Consider the following 23,779-nt stretch of genomic DNA (forward strand, 5'->3'; position numbering starts at 1 on the left):
CCCCCCCCCCCGCCCCAATACGCACAGCTGAATTTTGGGGGAATACTATATATGAGAAAATATGGTAAACGGATGCATGGTCAACTTCATATATACCTGGAAAGAACCTAGTGAGCTTTATCATAGTAAATCTACAAATGACAAATTACATTAAACCTGTGAAAGGCAGTACTGTTAATGGACTGAGTTGTGGGATGGAGTTTGCTCTGCGTGGGCTTTGACAAGACACTTAACCTCTTTGCTTCCGTTTCTCAGTCTGGGAAAAGAGGATAGTAATAGTGAGTCATCTCCCGAGAATAAATTAATATGATGAAAGAAACACTTTCAAACATTTAATGCAGTTTGTTAGCTTAGGGGTTTTGTCATTGTTAACATTAACTACATGTGAATTAAACTTGGTTGAAAGGTCTGTGCAGATGTAGGTTTTGACTGATTTATATCTCTGCAATATAACAAGAGGAAAGATGTACAAAGAAATGACTGGTGAAATACTGAAATGATGTAACAAGTGTTTCTGGTGGATAAAGATTCAGACTGGCAAATTCCATCCCTTTGCGAAACTGTCTTTCCCCATGAAAATCCTCAAAGAGGAAGAGTTTTATTTTACGTGTTCTCTTCCTTTTCTGAGCATCTAGAACTCGCCTATAAAGAAGTTCATTTAATTCCACAATAATTGTGGCCTTATAATAAGTTATTTCCACTTCTTTCTATCAGGGTTGTTTTCCAAACTTTCAAGAGAGACTTTCATTTGCAAAGGTCCTGTTAAATCCCTCCATGACTTGAGGCAGACAAGTTTCTTTGGGTAGATGTGATGTCTTTTGTTAGACGAAGTGAGTAGTTGGAAAAAAGTTCTTAGCAAGCATTCAGGCACAGTCACCCTTAGTCAGGCATAGGGAGTCTCTGCTGGTCTGAGACTCCAAGGAAGAGACTCCCTATACGTGACAAAGAGCAACTGTGCCCGAACGCTTGCTAAGAACTTTTTTCCAACTACTCACTTGGTCTAATAAAAGATATCACATCTACCCAAATAACCTTGCCTGCCTATGTCCTTAGACCAACACAGCTACAACCAAAATCGCAGCTCCGTGACTTGAAACTCTTATGAAGACAGCAGCCTGGGAGTGCTGAAATCCTTCAGAAATGTACAGCTGTAAAGATTTGATTTTCATTAGTATGTGCCCTGAAAGCAAAACTCTTTGGAGGGAAAGAATTCCACAGCAAGTTCTTCGCTTTCACTTGCATCTTTGGGCCTGATCCTCAACTCATCCACTCTTGTTGAATTCAGAAGCAATTTCCACTGAGATCATTGATTTCTTACTGAGTAGTACCAGAATCCAGCTCACGTTTTCTGCTTCAGCTGAGTCGATTTGAGGTTCTTGTCCTGAAACTCTTACAGTGTCATTCAGACAGGGACTTGCTTTTTCTCACTGGCCTGCAGGAGATGGTTCATGGATGGGATTTTCTCAAAAGCTATAGGCTCCCGTGACACAATTTTCAAGGAGAGCAATGGGAACGAATTTAAGTTGATCTTGTTCCCTGCTAGCCAGCTGAACTTCAGGCCCATGAAAATACAAAAATCCCCTTTCCTGAGGCAAATTTAATAACCTCCAAATCATGCCTTGGCACGGAGAAGGGTGAAACATGGAAAGTCGCCCATATTTCCCCATTCTCCATGCTAACGCATGATTTAGCGGCATCAGAGAAGCAAGGTACAAAGAGTACAGAAGTTGGCAGAAAAGCCCACGTTTTAGTTGCCCATTTGCCTGTATGTATCCAAATCATTCTTGTCTTGTATTAAATAAGCAAATGGTGCACTGAGACGTGAGCTTTTCTGCCAAGTTCTGTCCACGTCATTATTATCATCTCATCATTCCCAAACCCCTTTGCCTCTTGTCCATTTGACCTCCTCCTGGATACCGGTATACCAACTTCTCAATGGAAGGGACTGTATTCTTTGTACCTTGCTTCTCTGCCTGATGTTTGAAGGGGCACTTCTGTGATGGAAAGAAAATAAATATGGAGTGTGATACATATCAGTGGTGTATTCTGCATTTTGTGAGAGAGTGCTATGATAATAGGTAAATTGAATGAAATGGAGAGGTACAGTTCACTCTAGTGGAGGGTTATTTCTGAATGAGATAACTTTGACACTGAATGGGGAACTGTGCATGGATAGTTTCAAGTGAAGTCCGTGATCCCAAAAGAGAGGACAGCTGTTATTTTTAGACCATCTATGATGGAAGAGCCAGCTTAGTCGCATCACAGCCTTCTATTAGTTATTTGATTCAATTTTACTATTATAAAATTGAAAGTTACTACTATTCAAAGTTAGTCAACTGAATTTGTGGTCTGAGCCTGGATTAATATTGGTGTGAGTGAGAAGAAAATCGGGCCCTTTGTTTTTACCTAAAAATTGCCTCCACAGCCAGTGGAGAACACAATAAAGTAGGGATGCGTTGTAGAGAAACCTGTAGCTCTTCCATATTCTGCAAGGGTTTAGTGCTGCTGTTGATGAACTTTACTACCTAGGATTTGAACCTCTAGTGTTTTATGTTCTCATTTACCACCAAAGTTGAAAATAATGAAGGGGTCAAATATGACCCTTGAGGACAAAATCCTGCTACATAACAGTTAATTATGGGACTTGGAAACATGCTGTATTTGTGGAAAGGGCAAGCTTCGTTCTTATTGTGCCATGAGATTCATTAGAAATATGCAGTATGTTTACAAACTAAATGTTTGTGTATACGTATGTGTGTACTTGTGTGTGTTTATATAAACATGTGTGTACAAGTATTCAAGATATAATTAGCCTCATTCAAATCAGCCAGGTAATCAGCTGGCAAAAGCAGTATACCGGATTATCAGCTGATGAAATCATTCCAGTTACATTAAAATCAGTAGAGCTAGGTTGCTTTCAATAGCTGAAGATCTGTCTATTATAATACTATATGATGTTTAAAAATCAGCAGTTCTAAATGGCATCTGAGATACTGCAATTTTTTTAGCAGTCTTGGATATGGCTACAGTGACTTAGATCCAGAGGTCACCAGTTAAAAAGCTGTGATTTATTAGGGATTGCCATACAGTGGTAGCTATCTCTTGTGTCTGTCTTATTCAGAAACATGATCCTCAGGGATCACATCTTACAGATCCTACTTTAGTTTAAACTCAAGGCTCCAAATCCCACCCCCAGCACATGGTGGGGTAAAACCCTAGGCCAACCTGAGAATGGACTACATGACTTGAGTTCCTTCCTATCTCCATCTTATATGATAATGGGAGTTTTTCTGAAGAGGGGGCTAAACAACTGTTTTTGGTTTTGGCCTCATAAGAGTAACCTTACCAGCCAGTTTAGACTGTTTCAGGCCAGATGCCTCCAAACTCGTGGACACGTAATAAAATTGGGTGCACCACAGCATTCAGCTGGCAGAGGGAGCTGTATGTCAAGTGGCATGCAGCCCAAGCGAGGCACACAAGGACAGCAGAAAGTTGAAGGGAACAGAGTTGATCAATCCCTTTTCGTCCTCTCCGCTCTACTTTGTGTCTCACTTTTTTTTCTCTTTTAATGCAATTCCACCCCCTGCACTGATGGCCAGCACAAGCAAGCATGCTAATGTTCTGCTGCAACTTAAGTGTCAGTCAGGGTTTGTGCTGATGTTTTGCGGTGAACAAACCCAATGTCAAATGGCCTGATCCTGGATCCCGTAAGGAAATCCCATTGACGTCAGTGAGGCTGCATCCTTGGCAAATAGATTCTTATTGGACTAAAAGGCTGAGAGAAAGTGAAGAAATTGTGGAAGCAGCCTTATGATATGTGGCCTTGTCCCGTTCAGTCCAAAATGGGAAGCAATGCAGAACATAGCGCGACGGGGCAAAAGTCTCACTTGTTATCACCCAGGCTTGTCTCATTCTCACATACTGGGTGAATTTAAATGATCCATACTTGTATCTCTTGCCAGACTGATAAAAGGCCCATTTCACAGCCTGTACTTGCAAAGTAATCTTCATTCAGACTTGCCCTTCTGACCATTCAGGATTATTTGTATGTGCAAAGGTAGGCTGCTGAAAATTAGTGAGCTCTTCTGATACCTTCCCCAAATGCCATGAGTATGTGCGAGGTGTAAGAAAAAGGCTTCTTCAACCCCTCCTTGGATGTAGTTGACAGTATGTAGGCTAGAGGCCCATATAGAAAGTACAGGTATGGTGGAAAGTGCGTTGAATAGCATGTTTCTCGTTGCTGAGCTGGGTTTGTAATAATTGAGTATGGATAGGTGGAGTTCGCCCTTTCTAAAAACAGCTTGTTGTCAATCCAGATAAACATCTGTTGTACTTGTGTAATTGCTCTGTGCCACTTACTATAACAGGCACTCCTGAAAGGAGGCACAAAGCTCCCATTTCACATCTGTGCAGCCAGGTTGCTGTGCTTCTAAATGTCATAAATAACATCTGTGCATGTAGGTTAAAGGAGGAGTCAGAAGCATGATTATAGGTATTATGTGGAAGGTTTAGGAAAGTGGCTCGTTCTGATTCATTCATATCCAAATAGGCTGGCAAAAATATGCATAAACCCTATTTTTGAAAGGAAAAATTTCTGTGAGAGCTCAGCTTCTGTTAATAGTGCTGGTTATGGAGAGTTTTAAAGAGCTGGTAGTGACCTTTTTGGTAAGGTACTTTGAACTCTGCTGGCAAAAGAAGAAAATAAGAATTAGAGGGTGGTATGAGAGGAAGAGCCAGTACTATTAGGCCTTGCATTATGAAGCTGAAGCCATATATTATATATAATACATCAACCATGTTGCACTGTCACCAAATATTTTCCAGCAATTAAAGAGATATTGCTAGATACCTGTGAATCTGTATTTTCTAATAAGAAAGTTAAAGATAAGCAAATTGGTTCTGAGGGGGGGAAGGCAAAGCTAAACCTTCTACAACTCTAACTAAACTGCTTTTGAAGTTCAAACTTTTTTTTTTAATTTGGGGGTATTTTTGCTATTCCTAGTTTCATGGTAGAGAGAGTAGCTAAGGGAAAAGCTGTTCCCATGATATTTGTGGCCAGAAATCTCACTAGGAAACCTGTTTTCATGATGCTTTCAGCTCAGTGTTGCAGATGCTGGAGGTAAACGCTTTGGGGATGCGGTTGAGTCGTTGTGGTGTCATGTTTAAGATGAATCTGTTTTGCACTTCTTCGTCTCAACCAGATGAAATAATCCATCCTAAGCTACATGCTGCTACAGCCAGACTACTACTGGTACCCGAGATAGCTAGGTCTATACACTAGAAGGCAATTGCTTTGACATATGCTTAATTTCTTTGGCTTTTGGATTTTACATTAATGTGTCCAGTCTAGGTAACTGCAACCTTGACTATTATATAATTATGTTGGTGCTTAATTAAGATACAATGTGATATAAAATTGTAGGATGTGAAGGGCAGATACTATCATGTTATAGAGAAACTATCCAGACCATTTTGCTTCCAATCTTTCATGAGTCTTATGTACCCACAGCTGATGTTTATATTAAGCTCTTTTTACTTTTAAATCTCCCCTTCACTGCCACAGAAAATTAACTTGCCATCTTTGGTGGAATGACAATTGAAAAAGGCTCGTACTGACCGATCAGGGGATATTTGCTCTGGGTTTTTTGGCTTGACCTTTTACTATAGAATCATAGAAATCACTTTCAAAATTCAGCGATAGAGCTGTCTTGAAAACTTTCTCAAGGTGCAAGGGTTTTGCTTCTCAGGGAGGGTTCTGGTTTAGCTCATTGTAAATATGGCAACTAGATATGGTTTGTGAACTGGGGAGCCAGATCATTGTATGTCCTTTGAACATATACGTGGCACGCCCAGAGGTTTTACTCTAAACCCATCTCTTAGCACTACCTTCATGTTTTTCTGAACTGGCTTCACCATCCATGTAACTGGTATGAGTCTACTTCCTGACATGAACATGGATTTTCAAATGCATGCAGTGTTTACCTAACTCTGTTCATACTGAAGAAAATGTTGAAGCCCCCATGTATTTTGACTTTGTGGCTTGGTTGCTTGTGATAGCTGGGGACTCAATGACCCAAGAGAGAGCCCCTTGCACTCCTGGGTTCCTATGACTTCCATGAGCTAGAAGGAGGCTGATGTGAACATTTGTTAAAAAAACAAAACAAAACAAAACAAAAAAAACAAACAAAAAATAAAATAAAAACAAAAACAAAAAACACTCTCTCACCCTTGCATACTCTAACAAAAGAGCATCTGAAAGGCAGAGACCCTCTCTGCGTGGGACATCCATAATTTTGCAGTAAAAGCTACAGAACTGTCTGGATTCAGACCACTATAATTATGCAATGAAAGCAATTGCTAGAATGTGGCTAGGAAGGGCAGAGTCCAGCCTATATATAAACCAGTAATCTCTACCATGCTCATTAGGTGCACTGTGTATGTTCAACAGAATAGTACAAATAGGGACCTGTGTACCTTGTAAAGATATTCAGAAAAAAAATTAGGTTGGCTTGGGGGAAGTCTCTACTTTTGCTCTCACGCAATTGAGTGGGTGTGTATGGACTACCAATAAAGCCAGTTCAATTGCCAGGTGGGAGGAAGGAAGGAAGGAAACTGCTAATTGGCTAAACTAGTGGTTAGCCACTAGCTGGCAGCATTCAAAGCACTGCAGTTGATAGCACTGCATTTCAATGGCTTGCCACCCAAATGGTCAGTGTGGTTTTTGTGTTTATCTTTATTGGAAAGCAGCAGGTAGGGAGGTGCTAACAGAGCAAAGACAAAAGTAATTTTTACAGATTTGATTTGAGATTTGGAAATCATTCCTGTAGCAGCTGACAAAGCAGATTGTCACCGATGAAAGCTCATGTCTCTTTGGACTAGTTAGTCTCTAAGATTCTACTTTGCCCTACCTTTTGCTTGACTTCAGACTAATTCATTTACCTACCTTTCTATTCTCCGTAGCAGTAAGAGAGCAAAGGTAATGCATAGGTATAAGGCAAAGCAGTCAAGAGTCAGCTTTATGAGGTTTAATATAGAGGACAAAGGAAGTAGCTGAGATGACAACACTCTATGTGCCATGTGAGATCATTGCACTATATCTAGTACTGGTGTCAAAGCAACCATTGAATTTTCCGTATTTTCAAATGATATAAGATATTTGTTCACTCCAAAGAGGCAGATTATATCAAGTGCCCATGGACTTTAAGGAAAGATAAATAAGAAACCCGCACTCCTTGTTTCACTCCGAGGTAAATACAAACTACATAACATATTGCTAATAATGAGGCTTCACACCAGCCATCTTCATCTAAGCATCTCAAAACACTCCTGTTAAGAAATTAAGCCTCATTGTTTCTCTGTCTTATAGATATAAATCTATACATTTATAAATATAAATCCATGAATGTAAAGTAACTGTCCACTTTTTGTAGAATTGTCCCATAAAAATATTCAGAGCAGCAGACTTTGACTCATCGAGGGTAGTTTATGCATGCTTTGCATATGGACAAACTGAGATTATATGATTTAACTCCAGTCACAATTAATCAAGAGAGGTTGGAAGAACAGAATTCTCTTAGTGAAAATACCTTCCAAGCCAGCGGCGTGTGCTGGCTGCGTCGATCTACAATAGACTCCAGGCAACGTGCTCTCACTCTTTCTTCCATAATCGGTCATTTGAAGCTTTGTGTCCATAGCTAGACATGCTACCAGATCCGCTCTGTCACATCTCAATTATTGGTGCTGTTTGTTTTGCAAAATTAGAACATAATAATTATGTAAAATATGTCGCTTGGTCATGTTGCTACATTTAAATTTTTTTGTTCAATACAGTAAAAATAGTTAAGTGGGAATTGAACACGTGCACACACCCCCACATACCAGCTGAAAAATAAAAACCTGGAAAACTTAAGACATGAATTCTGAATAGTGCAAGGAAACAACCATTGGATCAGATTATTAAGAGAAATTCATAGATTCATAGATTCATAGATTAAGGGTCGGAAGGGACCTAGTAGATCTTCTAGCCCGACCCCCCGCCAGGGCGGGAGAACAACAAAAACCCCAAAAAGAGAAATGGGACTCAAACGAGTCCAGCTAGGTGGGCATCCAGCCTCTTCTTAAAGACCCCCAGGGTAGGGGCCAGCACCACTTCCCTTGGAAGTTGGTTCCAGCTCCTAGCCGCCCTAACGGTGAAGTAGTTTTTGCGGATGTTCAATCTATACCTCCTCTCCAACAGCTTGTGCCCATTTCTCCTTGTTATGCCAGCGGGCGCTAGGGGAAACAGCGTCTCCCCCAAACCCCTCTGGTCCCCCCTAGTGAGTCTATAGACAGTCACCAGGTCCCCCCTTAGCCTTCTCTTGTGGAGGCTGAATAGGTTCAGGTCCCGCAGTCTCTCACTGTAGAGTCTGCCCTGTTGTCCCTGGATCATGCGGGTGGCCCTCCTCTGGACCCTCTCCATATTGTCCACATCCCTCTTGAACTGGGGCGCACAGAACTGGACACAATACTCCAGCTGTGGCCTGACCAGTGTCGCATAGAGGGGGAGGATCACCTCTTTGGCTCTACTCGAGATGCACCTGTGGATGCACGACAAGGTCCGGTTAGCCTTGCCAACCATGACCTCGCATTGTCGGCCCATGTTCATCTTGGAGTCAATAATGACTCCAAGATCCCTTTCTGCCTCCGTGCTCTCGAGTAAGGAGTTCCCCATTGTATAAGTGTGCCGCTGGTTCCTACTGCCCAAGTGCAGCACCCTGCACTTGTCCGTGTTAAAACGCATCCTGTTCCTGTTAGCCCACCCCTGTAACCTATCCAGAAAATCCTCCATCACTTGAAGGCTTTAAATGAAGCCTGGATTACTCTCCCAAATTATGCCTTAGTTCAACCCCAAGTTATTGAGCTAGAAGTAGGAATCCAAAGGTGAAATGCTCTGGCCTGCATTGTGCCTCCTGATGTTAAAAGCTGTGAGGTCTTACACATAGGATGCTAATTTTTGTTGTATGATTTAGATCTTTGCCATGTGTCTGGCCCTGACCAGTGCTTTGGGGTGGTTAGAAAATAAAGCCTAATATTCTCATGTTGTACACTACAAGAAGAGTCGGGGGAATTGTTCCTTCTAGAGTTCCAAACCCCCCTGGGTATATTTCTAGTGACAATTCAACAAGTTTGTAACATAAAATAATGGAAGGACCTTTTCAAAATATCACTATATTTTAAATAAATTAGGGACTATGTGATCCATTACTGTAGACAGATATTCCCAGAGGTAATGAAAGGCATACAGGAGAAGGTTCATTGGGGTTGGGCATACGCAGCTTTTCCTGACCTCTGGGCTCACTCTTGTGCGAGGGAGGTGTGGAGCCAGGATTGCAGGGGGAGAATGGGTGCAGTATGTGGATTCGGCATGGCCTGAATCGATCATACATTGCGCCTGAAGAGTGAAAGTCAAGAAGCTGCAGAACCTTCTGTGACCGGGAGGCGATAGTAAGTTTCTGAAACAATTCTAGTTCTCCCAAAGAACACTCAGAGCCTAGCCTGACTGCTGGTCAGAAAGCTTAGGTTAGAATTTGCAACTTAATGAAAGGTAACTTGAAGCCGAGTGCATTTTGGCATAATAATTTTATTCCATTTTATTTTATTGATCTTGCACTATTCTGGCTTCCCAGCCTGTGCCTTGCTCTTGATTTATTTAGTGATTAAAGGGTCTGTGTCCAGGTAAAGCACTGGACTGTGATCTTTATCTTTTGTTACTAATGCCATCTTATATTTTGGGGAAAAAAAAAAAAAGGAATTTTATAGATTAGATTTACTCATCATTGTTTATATCTATTGTTCATTTCTTACTGTATGAACAGGGGAACTAGATTGGCCTATCACCACTTTCACTTCCTGGGTTCTATGACTAGCAAAGTGTTTCTGTGCTAGGCTTTCCAGTATTGCATCCCTTTTTTTTAACTGAAGACTTCTCTGGAGGATGCAGAGGCCAGCCCTGGAAAAGGCAGGGAGCCAGGAAGGGAGAATCCAGGCCACTTTTATGGGCTATCCATATCTGAAAGAGCTAAAATAGCTCTTTAAAGAAAGGCATGCAACTGCAAAATGTGCTTGCACTTGCATCTTGCTTGGTAGGCAAACTCAAACAACAAGCAACAGAAAATCTGCATCTGGATCAGCTTTTTCTTCACCCTACAATTACATGAAGAGGGTAATGCCTGGCTTCCTTTTGGGACTAAACATGCCACAGTGGGAGCTCTTTACATAATATGCTGAACTGGTGAAAACAACCAAAGTAATTAAAGGCCTTTTCCCTCCCAATCCTTATTGCTACTTCTGCCTATAAAATTAAAAAAGACTCACAGAAGTCATTTTAATTTCTTGGTATATGCAAACAAAATTCAAAATGTGTGTGGCATTTTCCTTTGAAATGCCCCTAGGATTGCAGGCAGAATGGAGGGGAAACTTGTGTAAAATGTTTGAGCCCATGTTAAAACAGAAAAAGGAGAAAGTTAAACAATAAATCCATTTTTAGTTGTCATAAGCACGCTTTAGGAATCCTTAAGTGAAATTCAGTGGCTTAGTTACACAGGCTACAATGATCAAAATGGTCCAAATTTAGAAACCAGGACAAATTCTCATAACTTCAATGGGAGTTTGGATCAGGTGTTTGCCGTTTCAGTGAACTCAAGGTGTAGATGTTTTAGGAGCAGTTGAATGACTAAGCACCCGTTGTTCCATGTTCAGTTTGATTTAAGCTCTGAGAAGCTGAAGTGCCTCTGACTTGCAGTTTGACTTAATGCTTTTAAGAACCAGATTTACACTGGTACTTAGGCACCTGCTGCTATTTACAAGTAATTTAGCTTCCTTACTCCCATTTATTTTCAGTCAGAGTGTGATGTCTTCCTCGTTTAGGCACTTCTGTAAATTCCAGTATGACCTAGATCTTTGAAGTCATTCACATATCTAACTCCTAGTAAATGCCTCCCATCTTAATGAAGGGTAATGCGGTGCCTATGCACCTGTCGTCATCTTTTGGTACAGAAATGGCTTCATAAGTCTCATCTTAAGACACTTGAAAATGCAACTTGGACTCCAAAGTAAATTTGATGCTTCTGAAAATGTTACCCACTGTCTTCTTATTCAAAGCATAGCTAAGGCCTACTATAGTGCCATAGTATTTTTCCTTCTGGACTGGTGTTTGCCTCTGAAGTTTGAACTGGTTTATGCTTCATTTCACAGTGTCTTTGGACATGTGGCAGCTCTTGGATGCATCTTCTGTACTCATTGACTCATCTATCTTGAACTTTGATGTCGTACAAGTCAGCAGAGATGATTCTGGTAACTTCACCACTGCCAGAGACATTTGTCTGTCAGGTGAGGAATGTTTTCTTTATCTTTATCTTCAAAGAACATGATATATTGATTCATGACAATGAAGCATATCACTGAAAACATGACTCCATAGGTCATGAGTGCCTGCAGAAGGACACCCCAAAGCATCTTTCCTGGCAGGTTTGGCATGTGTTTGCAAGAGTAGATGAGTGAGGGAAGCTTCGGTGGCCTCCTGGTCAGGTCCTATTGTGGCTATGGTGTAGGTATGCTCTGTAGGGCCAAACTCCCATAGCAAGTCAGTGGGAATTGAACCTGTTTATCTCCCTTTTCTATCTTTGCAAATCTCCCCTCAAGCTGTGCGGGGGGAGGGAGTTAATATCCTGAAAACATGCAGTATCTGTTCACTTTCCTTGCTTTCTTTCTGTTTAATTTTTTGCCTCACTTGCTTTCATGGTTCTGCTGTTTCTCTCTCCACAGCCTGTTCAAAGAGCCAGTCCTGCATAGTGGTTACCCTCGAAATCCAGCTCTCCACAATCCGATGCATTTTCTACCCTGATACAAAAATATGCACACATGGCCTGCAAGGTCACAGCTGTCGAATTTTACTCAAAGAGCCAGCTACTTATATCTATAGGAGACAAGGTGAGTGCAAGGCAAAATGCCATAGAAGTAAGCTCAGTCTTGGTAGCTTGTGACCCATTCTTGCACATGAGAAAATGGCTTAAAATTTGTTAGAGACATAACAGCCTTACAATATATGAATATGAACAGCATAGTTCTACCTATCTAACATTCATGGGACAGACTTGGATTTGGTGAAGATTATGGTTCAGGCAACGAGCATGTGAAAGTGTCCCAAAATCTTTTTACGGCAAAACACAAAATCGTATTGTGGTGCTTCATTGCAAGAGAGCTATGCAACAAGTTTGGTCTGTGAAGGAGTCTTTGAAAAGTGAAGAAAAACTCATAGGAACGGAATTCTAGTTCTCCAAACCTCCTGTGACCCCAGTTGCTTCATTTCTGTCTTTCATCTACTGGCTCATATCTAAGATTAATACAGGGGATAATCGAAAGCCCACTGTAGATTATGGAAGAGCTCTGTGGAGCTTCTCTGATAGTCCAAAGCCAAATTACTATATGCACTCAAATCCAAGATCCCTCCCCCCTGCATTCAACGAAGGGGGAGGGAAAGCTACTCATCTTAAATTCAAGAACAAGTGGGGCAGGGTGCAGCAGCTGTGGCTCCAAGTTTGACCATGATCCAGGTTGGATTTGGAGCTGCAGCCACTGCCCCCACACCACCCCAACCTGCTCCCTGCAGCCTCTGCTCCCTGCATTCACTGCTCACCTCCCCATCATGGCTCCAGTTGGGACCCACTGCAGCCTGGAGCAGGAAGCATAGAGTAGATGGTGCATCTGGCTCCAACTCTGCCATAGGCAGCAGGAATTGGGGGAAGTGGTGGGGAGGGGGTAGGTAGCAGGGGTTACAGGCACCTCAGCAGAGAGTGGGTGCAGGGCAAGCAGGTCCTGGGCTGGTGCAGGACACGGGTGGCAAGTAGTGGAGGGGTACAAGCACCAGGGGCTGCCTGCACTGCAGGGAGGAGCAGGGGAAGTGTTAGAGTGGTGGGGACCATGGAGCCTGCAGGTACTGGGGACAGGGAAGGCAGCAAGGGGAGCCAAGTGGTGGGGTGGACAGGTAGCACGGGGCAGGAGTCAGGCCACTTGACCCCCTTACCAATGCTTGTCCCACTGCAGTAATTTAATAGTCCCACTCCAATAGTTAGATTCTGTACATGGAAAATTATAGCAAATGTATAGATTCTCCATGTGCAGAATCTAATTACTGAGGGGTTGTTTTAAATTCGAAGTCCTATTGAATTTGTGTAAATATGATACCTTTATTGATCAAGTAAAAAAAGTTTGAGAAAGGAATGAAAGTTTCACGGACTACTACCAGTACTCACACAGAGCTATCAAATCCATCATAATATTAAGCAAATTTATTCTTGCTTTTATTACAGCTTTTTAAAATCCCCCTTTTACTTTGGTTTAATGCTGATAGTTGTTTTTTTTCAGTTTTACAGAAGTAATGAGAAACCAGATTAGATTACTGGAAAAAAGGAACTAGGGGGCGTATTTCATTTTCTCTTCGTTGAAGTCTCTGGGCAGAATTTGCAACAAATGAAACCAAATTAAAAGCGGGCATGTTAAAACTGACCTAATCTCTTGACAAATCTATGCATACTGTATTGAGTGAGTCATGAGTACAGTCGGCAAGTTTAAAGCTATGTTCTGTCTTTTGGATGCTCATACACAAGGGCAACTGTAGCCATCCAAGTTTAGAGTTTGGACCTGAACCCTCTTCTAAATTCTGTTTATAAGAATTGGTCCCACTGACTTTCACTTTCTTTTAAAGTGGTGCTGTGCACATCACTGATTTTTCAGTTCAATGTCTGATAAACCAGAGAATTAAAAAAAAAAAAAAAAGTCTCAAGTTGATCCAGAGTTTTCCATGTATCAGATTTCAGATGGAATAAAACTTGTTTTGATCCAAAATCATCATCATCAGTAAGACTAAAAGCCAAATGGCATATTTACAAACCCAGCAAAGAGGAGGTTGTCTACAGCCAAAGGGATCAGGACACAGTCATCTGTGATGTGAAATAGAGATTAAAAAACCTTCTCTGCTTGATTTAGAACAGAGTTTTCAACCAGCCTTGCCCTCCTCCCATGGTAGTAACGACTGGGCCATAGGGTATCCTGAGATGTGTGCTTCATTTTCTCGTGCTGAAGCTGTTCTATTTTATATAAAATAATTAAATATTCATTGGAGAACAGGTCTGCCATCTCTCAGCTGTCTCCTCACCATTGGACAAAAGACCTATTCTCCCTCCCTCTTTTTCTCTCCGTCTTTCCTTTTCCCTTTCCCTTCTCCTCCCCATCTGGCCTACTGAATGTTTAAGAATTGGGTAATTTGTATTTAAATAATGAAAATATTCTTAGGATAATTTTCTGATTACAATAAAACTGCTTAGAAGAGAGATTTGTTTTCTGGTGTATTCGCTTACCTGGAAGAGATGTTAAGAGTTAACGACTGGAAGTACAGTACGATGACATCTGTATGCAGCACCTAATATCTAATGCCATGCAAAATATAAGTAAAAAGCAGTCTTCATCAAAAGTGACTTAGATGTTTAAGGACCAATATCATTGAAAGTTAATAGAAATTTGGGTCCAAAGTCATTTTCAAAAATAAGACATAGTCTTCTAACAGCTCTTGAAAAGTTTCCTAAATTAATAAGGACAATGATTTTTTTTTCCCCCCTTCTCTCAACTAGATTTGTTCCTGCCTATCTCTGAGCCTGGCATAACCTCTGTGAACATCCCATCCCAGGGGGTGTTGATCGGTAGGTCCCAAGCAATCCGCATTGGTGCAGAGTGGAGAAGTGTCGATCAGTTCCTTGGAATCCCATACGCCGCGCCACCAGTAGCAGAGAACCGGTTTCATCCTCCAGTACCATTTACTTGGCTGGAATCCTGGAATGCCACCATGGCTCGGTGAGGAGGCCACAGGAGTTCCTGATCCCCTGCAAAATTCTTTGTTTCTGTCACTTCCATAAGCTCATTCAGAAACTCGGCTTCTACTGTAATGAGCATGATATACGTGCTGTTACCTGCAAAAGACAATAGGGTGCATTGTTAAATGTAGGTTTGAGGCAGTGTGCGCTCTTTTTGGCACGTGCATGTAGTAATTTATTAACCCATCCATTATTATATTTATGTGCGGAAAAAATGTCTTATGGTATGCAGTACCCCAAACCTGTATTTAGCCATACTCTGTCTATTGCAAATAATAATCAGATTCTAAATTACTGTCATTCCACTTTACTACTTACATTTTTTTCTGATATCTCCCACATTTCAGTCCTGGTGAGTTTGGAAGGGAGTTAACGTAGTGTAGTTTTTTGGCACGTTGCTTTCAGAGATGCTGTAGCTCAAGCAGAAGTTATCAGCTGCATACAAAAATGGCTGGTGATGTTTTCTCAGTAGTGGTCTCCAGCAAGAAAAGCTAGATAACCTTAATGTGGCTCTTTTGCCTTTAAAGTCTATTAAAATGCAAGCATGGATTGAAATAGTTTGAGTAAAAGCACAATTCTGAAACCTCTTTGTAATGAACAGTTCATGGCAGTATCGGACAGGGTACTTTATGGAGGTTCATTCCTCTGTGGACAAGGTCATTTATTAGTATGCCAGGAGAACCAAAGTGACAGGTGAATATACATGGATTAATCAAAGAACAAACGTTCTGATACAGCTGTATAAAATATCAATATTTCTGGAATCTTGGAGGGTTGCATATGTGCAATATGGAAAAACAACATACACACCTGAAAGCAGATACATTTTTAATAACTTACTATTGTGTCCCTGGGCAATGCTTTCTTGGTCCATTAAAGAGAAGGCAAAATACAGTACACTTGAAACAAATCAAATTGAACCACCTACATGGCATTGGTATGGGAGGAAATTTGTCAGCCTCCCCATCAACTAAAGAGATTAGTTCACAGCTGCTCTGAAATATGGCAAGGAAAGAGAAGACACAAAAAACAGGAAGCAGGTTAACGAAAGGGACAAAGACCAAGTGAAGGGCCTCAGCAGAACTTTTTGAGTGGGAGTTCAAGAAGTAAGGGCTGTAACCAAGTCTGATAATGACTGAGGCTAAGAACTAAAAGGGACTTGGTCTGGCCACATGGAAGATAAAGAACCAATTGGGATGTTTGTTAACAAGGGATTTTAATTAACACACTGAGCAAGCAAATCTCAACGGAGGAACTTTCTCCTGGGGTGGTTGAAAGCATTATGACCTTTGGTGGCCCGATGTTTCAGCAGGCACCTGATACATGGCAGACATGGGGGTGTATGCAGCATAACCACATTAGCCACAGTTTGGCATACGTTGGAAGGATCTGATAAGATGTAGCTTCTTGTTTGTTCAGGTGCATTCTGATGCCAGATTCACACGCACAGTCTGTTGCAGTAATGTATGTGCAGCTTCTTTGTGCCTGTGGCTGTAACACTGTGTGTTATCATCTTTGGTCAGAGCTATCTGCTCCTGTGCTCTCCATTTGACAACCATCTCTTGCTTCTGCGTGAAGAATTTGTCTGTGATTTGCCATGCAGTTTAGGGTTATCCAGTGCACATATCTAGGGCGCATAATTTCAGTTTTCAGGGGTTCCTTAGCCGGCTGAAAGTCTCAGCTTTTCTCCTTTATTATTTGTGGAGGATCAAAGCCCTTGTTGTTAACTACAGGAGAATCTCAGGAACCTTGATATGCAGATGTGTTTGTGCATTTAGTGGATGAAGGTCATTGCAACTTTAAGGACTATGTGTACATCATCACAGCACAATTTTTTCTCTCTAAAACCAAGATCAAACTAGCACAGTTACTGATATAGGAGATTCTCCATAGACTTAAATTTGTCAGGGTTGGGTCTGATCTACGTTTGGATAAGAAACTTGTGAGAGAAATGGCTGCTTGCCGCATGTATATCGAAATCCATTTGTTTCATGAACCTCTGTGGTGTCGATGCAGCAGGTGGCACTGTTTCTTCTGCGAATTCTGCTTGAGTTTTTTTCGTTTTTTTTGATGAGATATTGTCTTTTTTACAATGAGGCTCTGACTCTTGCTGAGTATTAAATATCCCATAGGACTTTTTCATGATTCAATTTGGAAGCTTGTTTGTCCTGCCTGGGGATTTTCATTTTACCCATCTAAAATTTCCCCTGCAATAGATCAAGGATGTGTGCTGTTTTACTTTCTGTGATGAACTGTTCCATGGCATTGCTATGTTACACAGCTCCCCTATGGAAAATCCTGTAGATTGTATTAAAAGAGGGTAAATTTTGAACTAGCCTTAAGAAAAATGAGCAGGGAATTATATCTCCAGAGCTGGATTCGATCAGATGATATACTAGTAGAAACAAAGATCACTAAAATCTTAATAGACTGTAAAATGTAGAGTTGTTTCTGTAGAATTTTATTGGTTCCTTCCCCATTGAATTTTTAAGGTTTTTCCATAATGTTAAACAGTGCAATGTGGATGCATTTCAGTACTGACGAAGGGTTTTTAAACCGGGAAGTTTGCTAAAAAATTTTTCCAACTATTTAGGTTGGTCTAATGAAAGATATCAGATTCACCCAAAGAACCTTGTCTGCCTAGTACCTGGGTCTTGCATCAATCTGACATTAGTATCCGGGTGTTGATGTTTTCGCAGACAGAAGAAGTCTGTTTCCTAGGGATCTCAGAGGGGGCATGTTTCATGTGATGGAGAAGACATGGAAAGGTTCTGTAGGTAGCTGGCTATATTCTTGATAGAAAAATTACTTTAATACTGCTGGGATATATATCATATTGTCAGTGACTTGTTAGGGCATCAACAAAAATGGATAGGTATTTATTTTTATTCTGTACTGTTTTAAATCTGCATCTCTAATATATTCTTCATCTGCCTCTCAGAATATTGTTATACAAGTGGTAGGGGTGTGTTTTGGACCCACAGATACACAAGTCCTAGAGAAGTGTAAAAATTGCCTTTAAATTTCAAGCTCAACAGGAACTGAAATGCAACCTGTGCAAAAGTAATTCAGGTTTTCTAGCCATAATCAAAACAATCTCTGTCTTTAGAGCTGCTTGTTGGCAACCTGGGGATGGAGCTGTTCAGGCATCTACTGTCAGTGAAGATTGCTTATACCTGAATGTGTTTGTCCCTGCCGACACTGTAAGTATTGGTTGACTGGAACAATGTGTAACAAACTGTTCTTTGATTTGAAAGTATTTTTTACTGGTGGGAGTGAAAATGTCTGAAATGCTGTCTGCCATATCACAGAAGGTGGCAATGCCCCGCAGCCATAAGCCACTTAACCCCTGCTTCTGCTGCCAGAAGGCTATTCGCTAGGGTGTCGTGTGTTGTTTCAAACATACGTCATTTTTATTGTGGGATCAGCTATGCTGGCTGTGCTCCAGAACAGCTGTTCTCGATTGATTAGCAGGTACAGAGGTTGCTTGGGGCTGTTGTCCTGTAGGATTATGCCCTTGCCACCGTGGAGCTTCAGGAGCCTGATCCTATGGACAGAGGCCCTGGGTGCCTGGTCCTCAGTGGGGTTCCCTGTTCTGCGCTTAAACATGTGTCCTTGGGTGAAAAGTAGCCAGTATTGGTGGGGGAAGCAGTGGCCTGTCAGATGCTGGGGTCCCCTGCCCCACCATATTGCTGGGAACGGGCCTCCAGATGCCTTTTGCAGTGTCTTGGGATGAAATAATATCACATCTTTTGTGGCAGCCAATTTTGGGCTTTGTTCCAGGACATCTAAATGGGATCTGCTCTGTTTGTCTTGCCACAAAGTCTGTTTCTACCCTGTGTCTGCAGAGTAGGAAATGCAAAGGACTGAAGGAGGAAGGGGAGGGAATACCGGAGACAGGGATGAGATGGGGAGAGGGAGAGAGAGAAAGGAATATATGGAAAGATAGAAAATGTATGGTGTCACTAAAGGCCAAGACTGTTTTCCCATTGGAGGATATTGCATGCAACATGATTCATCTTGATGATAACCAACAGTTTAGTTGCTATGTATGGGACATATTTTTCCTTTGATCTTTGTATGAACCTCCTGTTGACATCTGTGGGAGGCCTGCTATGGAATAAGAGTAGCAAGTAGTGCTAAATTTATGTCCCAGCCCACAAAAATGGCCCTATTTAAAAATGAGCATGACATGGCTGCAAGAAGAGAAATTGACAGCTGAAAATGTTAAGTGTGTCCTTACAAAAGGTAAAAATAAGTCTCCACGTTGGGCTTGGTGTTATAAGTGTATTGGTTATGATGGATTAACCTGGAAGGGGGGCTTGGATTTACATCCTGATATAAGAAAGTATCTGCCGTACAAGAATCTATTTTTATATTCAAAATTGTTTGTGCCTCTTTGTGCATAAGCTCATGTATATTTTTATCCTGGCCCGCAACCTATCTGCAACACCAGATTATCATCTATTTTCTGTGCAAAGTCACCTCAGATAAAAACCATTAGGTCATTTTTCCTGGCAGGGTGTTGCTCTGAGGAGAGAAGATGCTTGTTTGAACGAATCATGTTCCAAACTATTGTTTTTTTCCCTTAACCATGGGCTTGATTTTCCTGTTTTCTTGTGTGGAAATCCAGGGTGAGAAGACTCAAGCTCCCTATTTTCACTGCAGTTGGAGGCAGCAATGCATGAGGGTGCTTTTCTAAGTAAAACAATTTTGTGTGCGTTTACTGGGCCACATCACTTCTCTGTGTAGTCATAAGTGATGACTGTGTTCAGCAATGCCACCATCTGCGTTCCCCGCTGCTGTGAAGTTTCCCACTTTGTCTCGGCCATAAGTGTGGCCAGCTGTCTTGTCGTTAGCATCTGCAAGACCCTCATAATCTACCACAGGGACAGCATTTTCGTGTTCCTTATCGTGGTAAATAGTATTACTTTAATCCACCTGCAAAGAACTATTGCCCACATTTTCAGTCTAGAGGAAGAAACAGCAACAAACCAACGTTGGATATAAAGTCCTTGGAAGTGGCAGAGAGCACAAGCTCGTGCTATAACATAGTAATATCTGAACCAAATAATAATATAATAATACTCGTGCTAAAACATAGTAATATCTGAACCAAATAATAGTATAATAATCCTCGTGCTAAAACATAGTAATATCTGAACCAAACTGCCTCAGAAAAGGGCTCCTATATTTAAAGATCCAGTATGCAGAAAACAGAATGACATCACCTCCTTTTGGTTCTTCAGCGACATGCAGTACATAAGCCTCCACCTTGGCTGAGCATTTCTGAGTTACTTTTTCCATCAGTAACCACCCCCACCTGCCAGGCTAGCAGGGAAGGGCTGGGTTTCAGCTTGATTTGCAGAGAATTCAACTGCAAAGAGAGTAGCACTAAATAAAGATTTGAGAGACCCTCCTTCTCGTTTCCATCCCTGCTGTGCAGTCAGGGTGGTTTATACCTCCATACAGTACTGCTCCAGGACCCTGGCTGGCTCTGCAGGAGTTAAAATGAGCCTGCCCAACTACCATTGAAGTGTCTTGCACTAGCATGGACAGGACAGTGGAAACTGGTGCTGAACCCCAGAAGGCCTTTCAGAAATTCCTCTTAGTTTTCTTGTTTCCACAAAACCAATGGGATTATTGCTAGCACAACGGTTAGGTGCTGGTGGTAGACGCCAGGGGACTAGTCATGGTTTTATTAGGCCACTCATCAGTGTTAGTACCCAAGTTTTGTCTGTAGAGCCCAGCTCTGCAGTGACACCCTGAAGTCCCTGAAACTCCAGTGTGTTCTGGTCCAGGGCTTTGGGTTTGATTCCTCTTAATCTGCTCAGTTTTGATCTAGCTCCAAACTTGTCAAAAGTTCAAGAATTTGCAAGCCTGGGATGTCTGCAAAGAACCTGCTCATGTAATACTTCTGGGAGGCCTCTCTCATTCTCTTGACTTCTTTTTTAAGATTTGGCTTTCATTTTGGGCCCAGTCCTGCAGTGCACAGTACCCAAATCAGGAACAATAAAGGGATTGTGTACACAACAGGCCACTGAAACTGCCAGCTGGTGGCCATATACTGAAAAAAAGATGTAACCAGGTAATGAGGACCCCAGCTAGTGCACGTGTACACACATGCCTTCCATGGTTAACACAAGCCTCCTGTGGTCCCGTAGTCGGCAGCAACTCTGCTGGGTTTACCTCTTCCTTCCGACCAGCCGAGCCAGTAGGAGCTGTGGTAGCCTTGTCCCAGATGGACGTCTCTCTACATATTTTACAAATCACAGTTTGAGTCTGTGCCCTTCAGTCCAAATGTAAAACAAACCTGTTAAAACACTGCATTGGCCAGTAGCCACAAGGCAGTCATGGCTGGTACTAGTATTTGTGCGTAAGGAACTTGCTGGCCCAGTTTTTCCAGCTAGCTGTAACGTTTACTCTATCTCCTGTCCTGCCTCCAGATTCGACTCTGTTACGCTAGCGTCATCGTTGACTTCAGTGTTGAGATTTTAAGCCAAGATCAAACTTTGACCCTATCCACATTTGTTAGTCAGCGAAAAGAATCTGAATGCTTCAGATCCTCTCTTTGCTTAGCCCTAATACGTGCAGTCTGTACTAGTTCAGCCTGCACTTCTTGGCCAGTTATAGACATTTCACTTTTACTGGTATAAGCCATCAGAAACTGGTCTGTACCCACAACAGAACAGAAGTTCGGCCCACACAGACTGGTTTAAAAATGGTGGAGCCCTGTCTAAGATTTCCTCCCTCCCCCCTCCACTAAAAGGCGAACATGTGCTCTGTTCGCTATTGGTCTAAACTACACCACTTACAGAAAACTGCATAAGTTAGATCAATTCCTCCTCAGGCTTTTTGAATGTCTGTACCTGGCCCTTAAGTGAATATAGCTGAGAATTCAAGGTAGAGAGCGAGGGGAAATGATACACCGACTGATTGAAAAATTATACTCATTGGCATAGTATGGCATTCACTGGATGCCAGTGCTGTTACATGGGCAATAAGATCCATCTTGCATGTTGGATGCAATAGTTCATTTAAGATGCTAAAAGAAAAATGACAACATGTTTTTCAGGTAGTTAACACCAAAAGTGATGGGGTGATGTTTATGGCTTCCTTCAGTTCATCAACTGTAGCTGAAAGCAATCAAGGCCAGATCTGAAAAGGTTATAAGGCACCCAAGTCTTATGTAAAAATCTAATTGCCCATTGACATTGAAGGGGTTTTAGGAACTTAAATACCATTTTTACTTCTGGCCCTAAGATTTAGTGGTTTTGTTCTGGTTAGGGGTCATCCCCCAAATGCTTTCCTGTGCTTTTGGAGAAGCTGAATTCATGTACAAAACAACCAAACTGGGACATCTGTCACTTCATTGACACTAGACATCAAAGGGGTAAAAGGGTATGTGGGGGACTGTTCTTTTACTGTTAGATTTCAGAGGACTAAGTCATCCCACTTGACTGAGTACAGCTGTTATTGCAGCCTCTGCTCTGCCCTTTCTTGCTAATTCCCACCTGTTTCCTTGCCTCTTAAGGCTGCTCATTGCTAGAACATGGAGTCAGGTTAAATAACTCAACATCAAAACACCACTGCAGGGGCAGTGTCAACTGGGGCTGTTGGATTTTTGTCTTATTAACTGCAGAAATGTCAACACAGCACCCTGCTCGTTTAGACTCACGTATGTGTACTCTGCAGGACTGTGCACATTTAGACATACCCTCAAGGTTAACATGACCAGCTGTTGTGATGTTATACTTGATTTCTACCAATCTTTAATAACACCATATAAGTTAATGTGGGTCAGCAAGGTGCTGTGCCTCAGACTGCATTTTCGAACAGGCTCTCAGCTTCTCTCTTTTTGTCATCCTGTGCCCTCTCTTCTTTTTTGCCAGGAAATGAAGGGCACAACACTCTTGATCTTGGCACTTTTTTCTGCAGAAGCAGAATGTCCAGAGAAAATCATGCATTTCCTTGCATCCAGGTTAAAGAAGCACAGCTTGCAGGAAAAATTGATGATGGTTTGCTGGCAGTAACAAGTATCTGGACCACTTTTTCCCTCCAGCACTGGAGGGAAGGGGCGGGGATACATTTTAAGTGCAAAAATCAGGCTCATCCCTGCCAATTTAGAGGCACCTGAGAACAATTTCCCATTCATAGCTCCTGACTTGTGCTTCTGCAGATGGCTGGGAACGGTCTTCTTGCATGGAGGACAGTAACACATTTGCTAGGACAGATGCCCAGCTGTATCTTCTGCCAATGCAAATGGGATCATCATTTTGTGTTAGCTGTGTCTAGAAAATAACAGCAGCAAAGCCCAGTGCCTTTGAGCTCCAGGTGAAAACAAACCCCAAATGTGCTTTGATATGTAGGCCACCAGCCCTTCTGTGGACAATGTCAATGGGCTCCAGAGCAGAAGCAGGGCAGGGTTTGCAGAGAGAAGGGAAGGGAATTTCTTAGCAGAGTCCCAGAAGACACAATAATGCTTTTGCCTGATATTGTGACTTGACTACAATGTGTCAATTAAATAAATAGGCAAGTAGCAATTTCCAGCAAAGAGAAGGCTAGCTTTGGTCCATTAAACAGCCAGTGGGAGGCTCTCCTTTGAGTAATATGATCGACTAGGTGGTGTGGAAGGGGATGGTTTTATTGTGAGTTACCACCTGTACAGTGTAAATACAAGAAAGTCTAGAGACAAGATTTCCTTAAACATTGCTTAGTCCATTCTGGGAAGTGATGGCCAGTCAGCACACATATCAGTGAGTTACCTCTTGCCAGAATTTCCCTGGAATCACATATATTATATGTGTGAGCTCCTGCCAGGTTGCCAACTCTCCTTTCATCATCATAATCCCTTCTAGACCATTTTGAATTGCTTT

At 41.9% G+C, this 23,779-nt stretch overlaps 1 protein-coding gene across 1 annotated transcript in view; it reads left to right on the forward strand.

Annotated features, from left to right (window-relative positions):
* The window catches only part of TG (thyroglobulin), a 257,089-nt gene that overhangs the window by 132,239 nt on the left and 101,071 nt on the right, over positions 1–23,779 (forward strand). The window contains exons 37-40 of the mRNA XM_019519642.1: positions 11,233–11,367; positions 11,803–11,967; positions 14,664–14,883; positions 18,013–18,106. Of these exons, the coding sequence (XP_019375187.1) occupies positions 11,233–11,367; positions 11,803–11,967; positions 14,664–14,883; positions 18,013–18,106 (614 nt within the window). The remainder of the gene's footprint in view (positions 1–11,232; positions 11,368–11,802; positions 11,968–14,663; positions 14,884–18,012; positions 18,107–23,779) is intronic.

Source organism: Gavialis gangeticus, unplaced genomic scaffold (assembly GCF_001723915.1).
Source record: "Gavialis gangeticus isolate Ggan-Ray unplaced genomic scaffold, GavGan_comp1, whole genome shotgun sequence".
In the NCBI taxonomy this organism is placed as follows: Eukaryota; Metazoa; Chordata; order Crocodylia; family Gavialidae; genus Gavialis; species Gavialis gangeticus.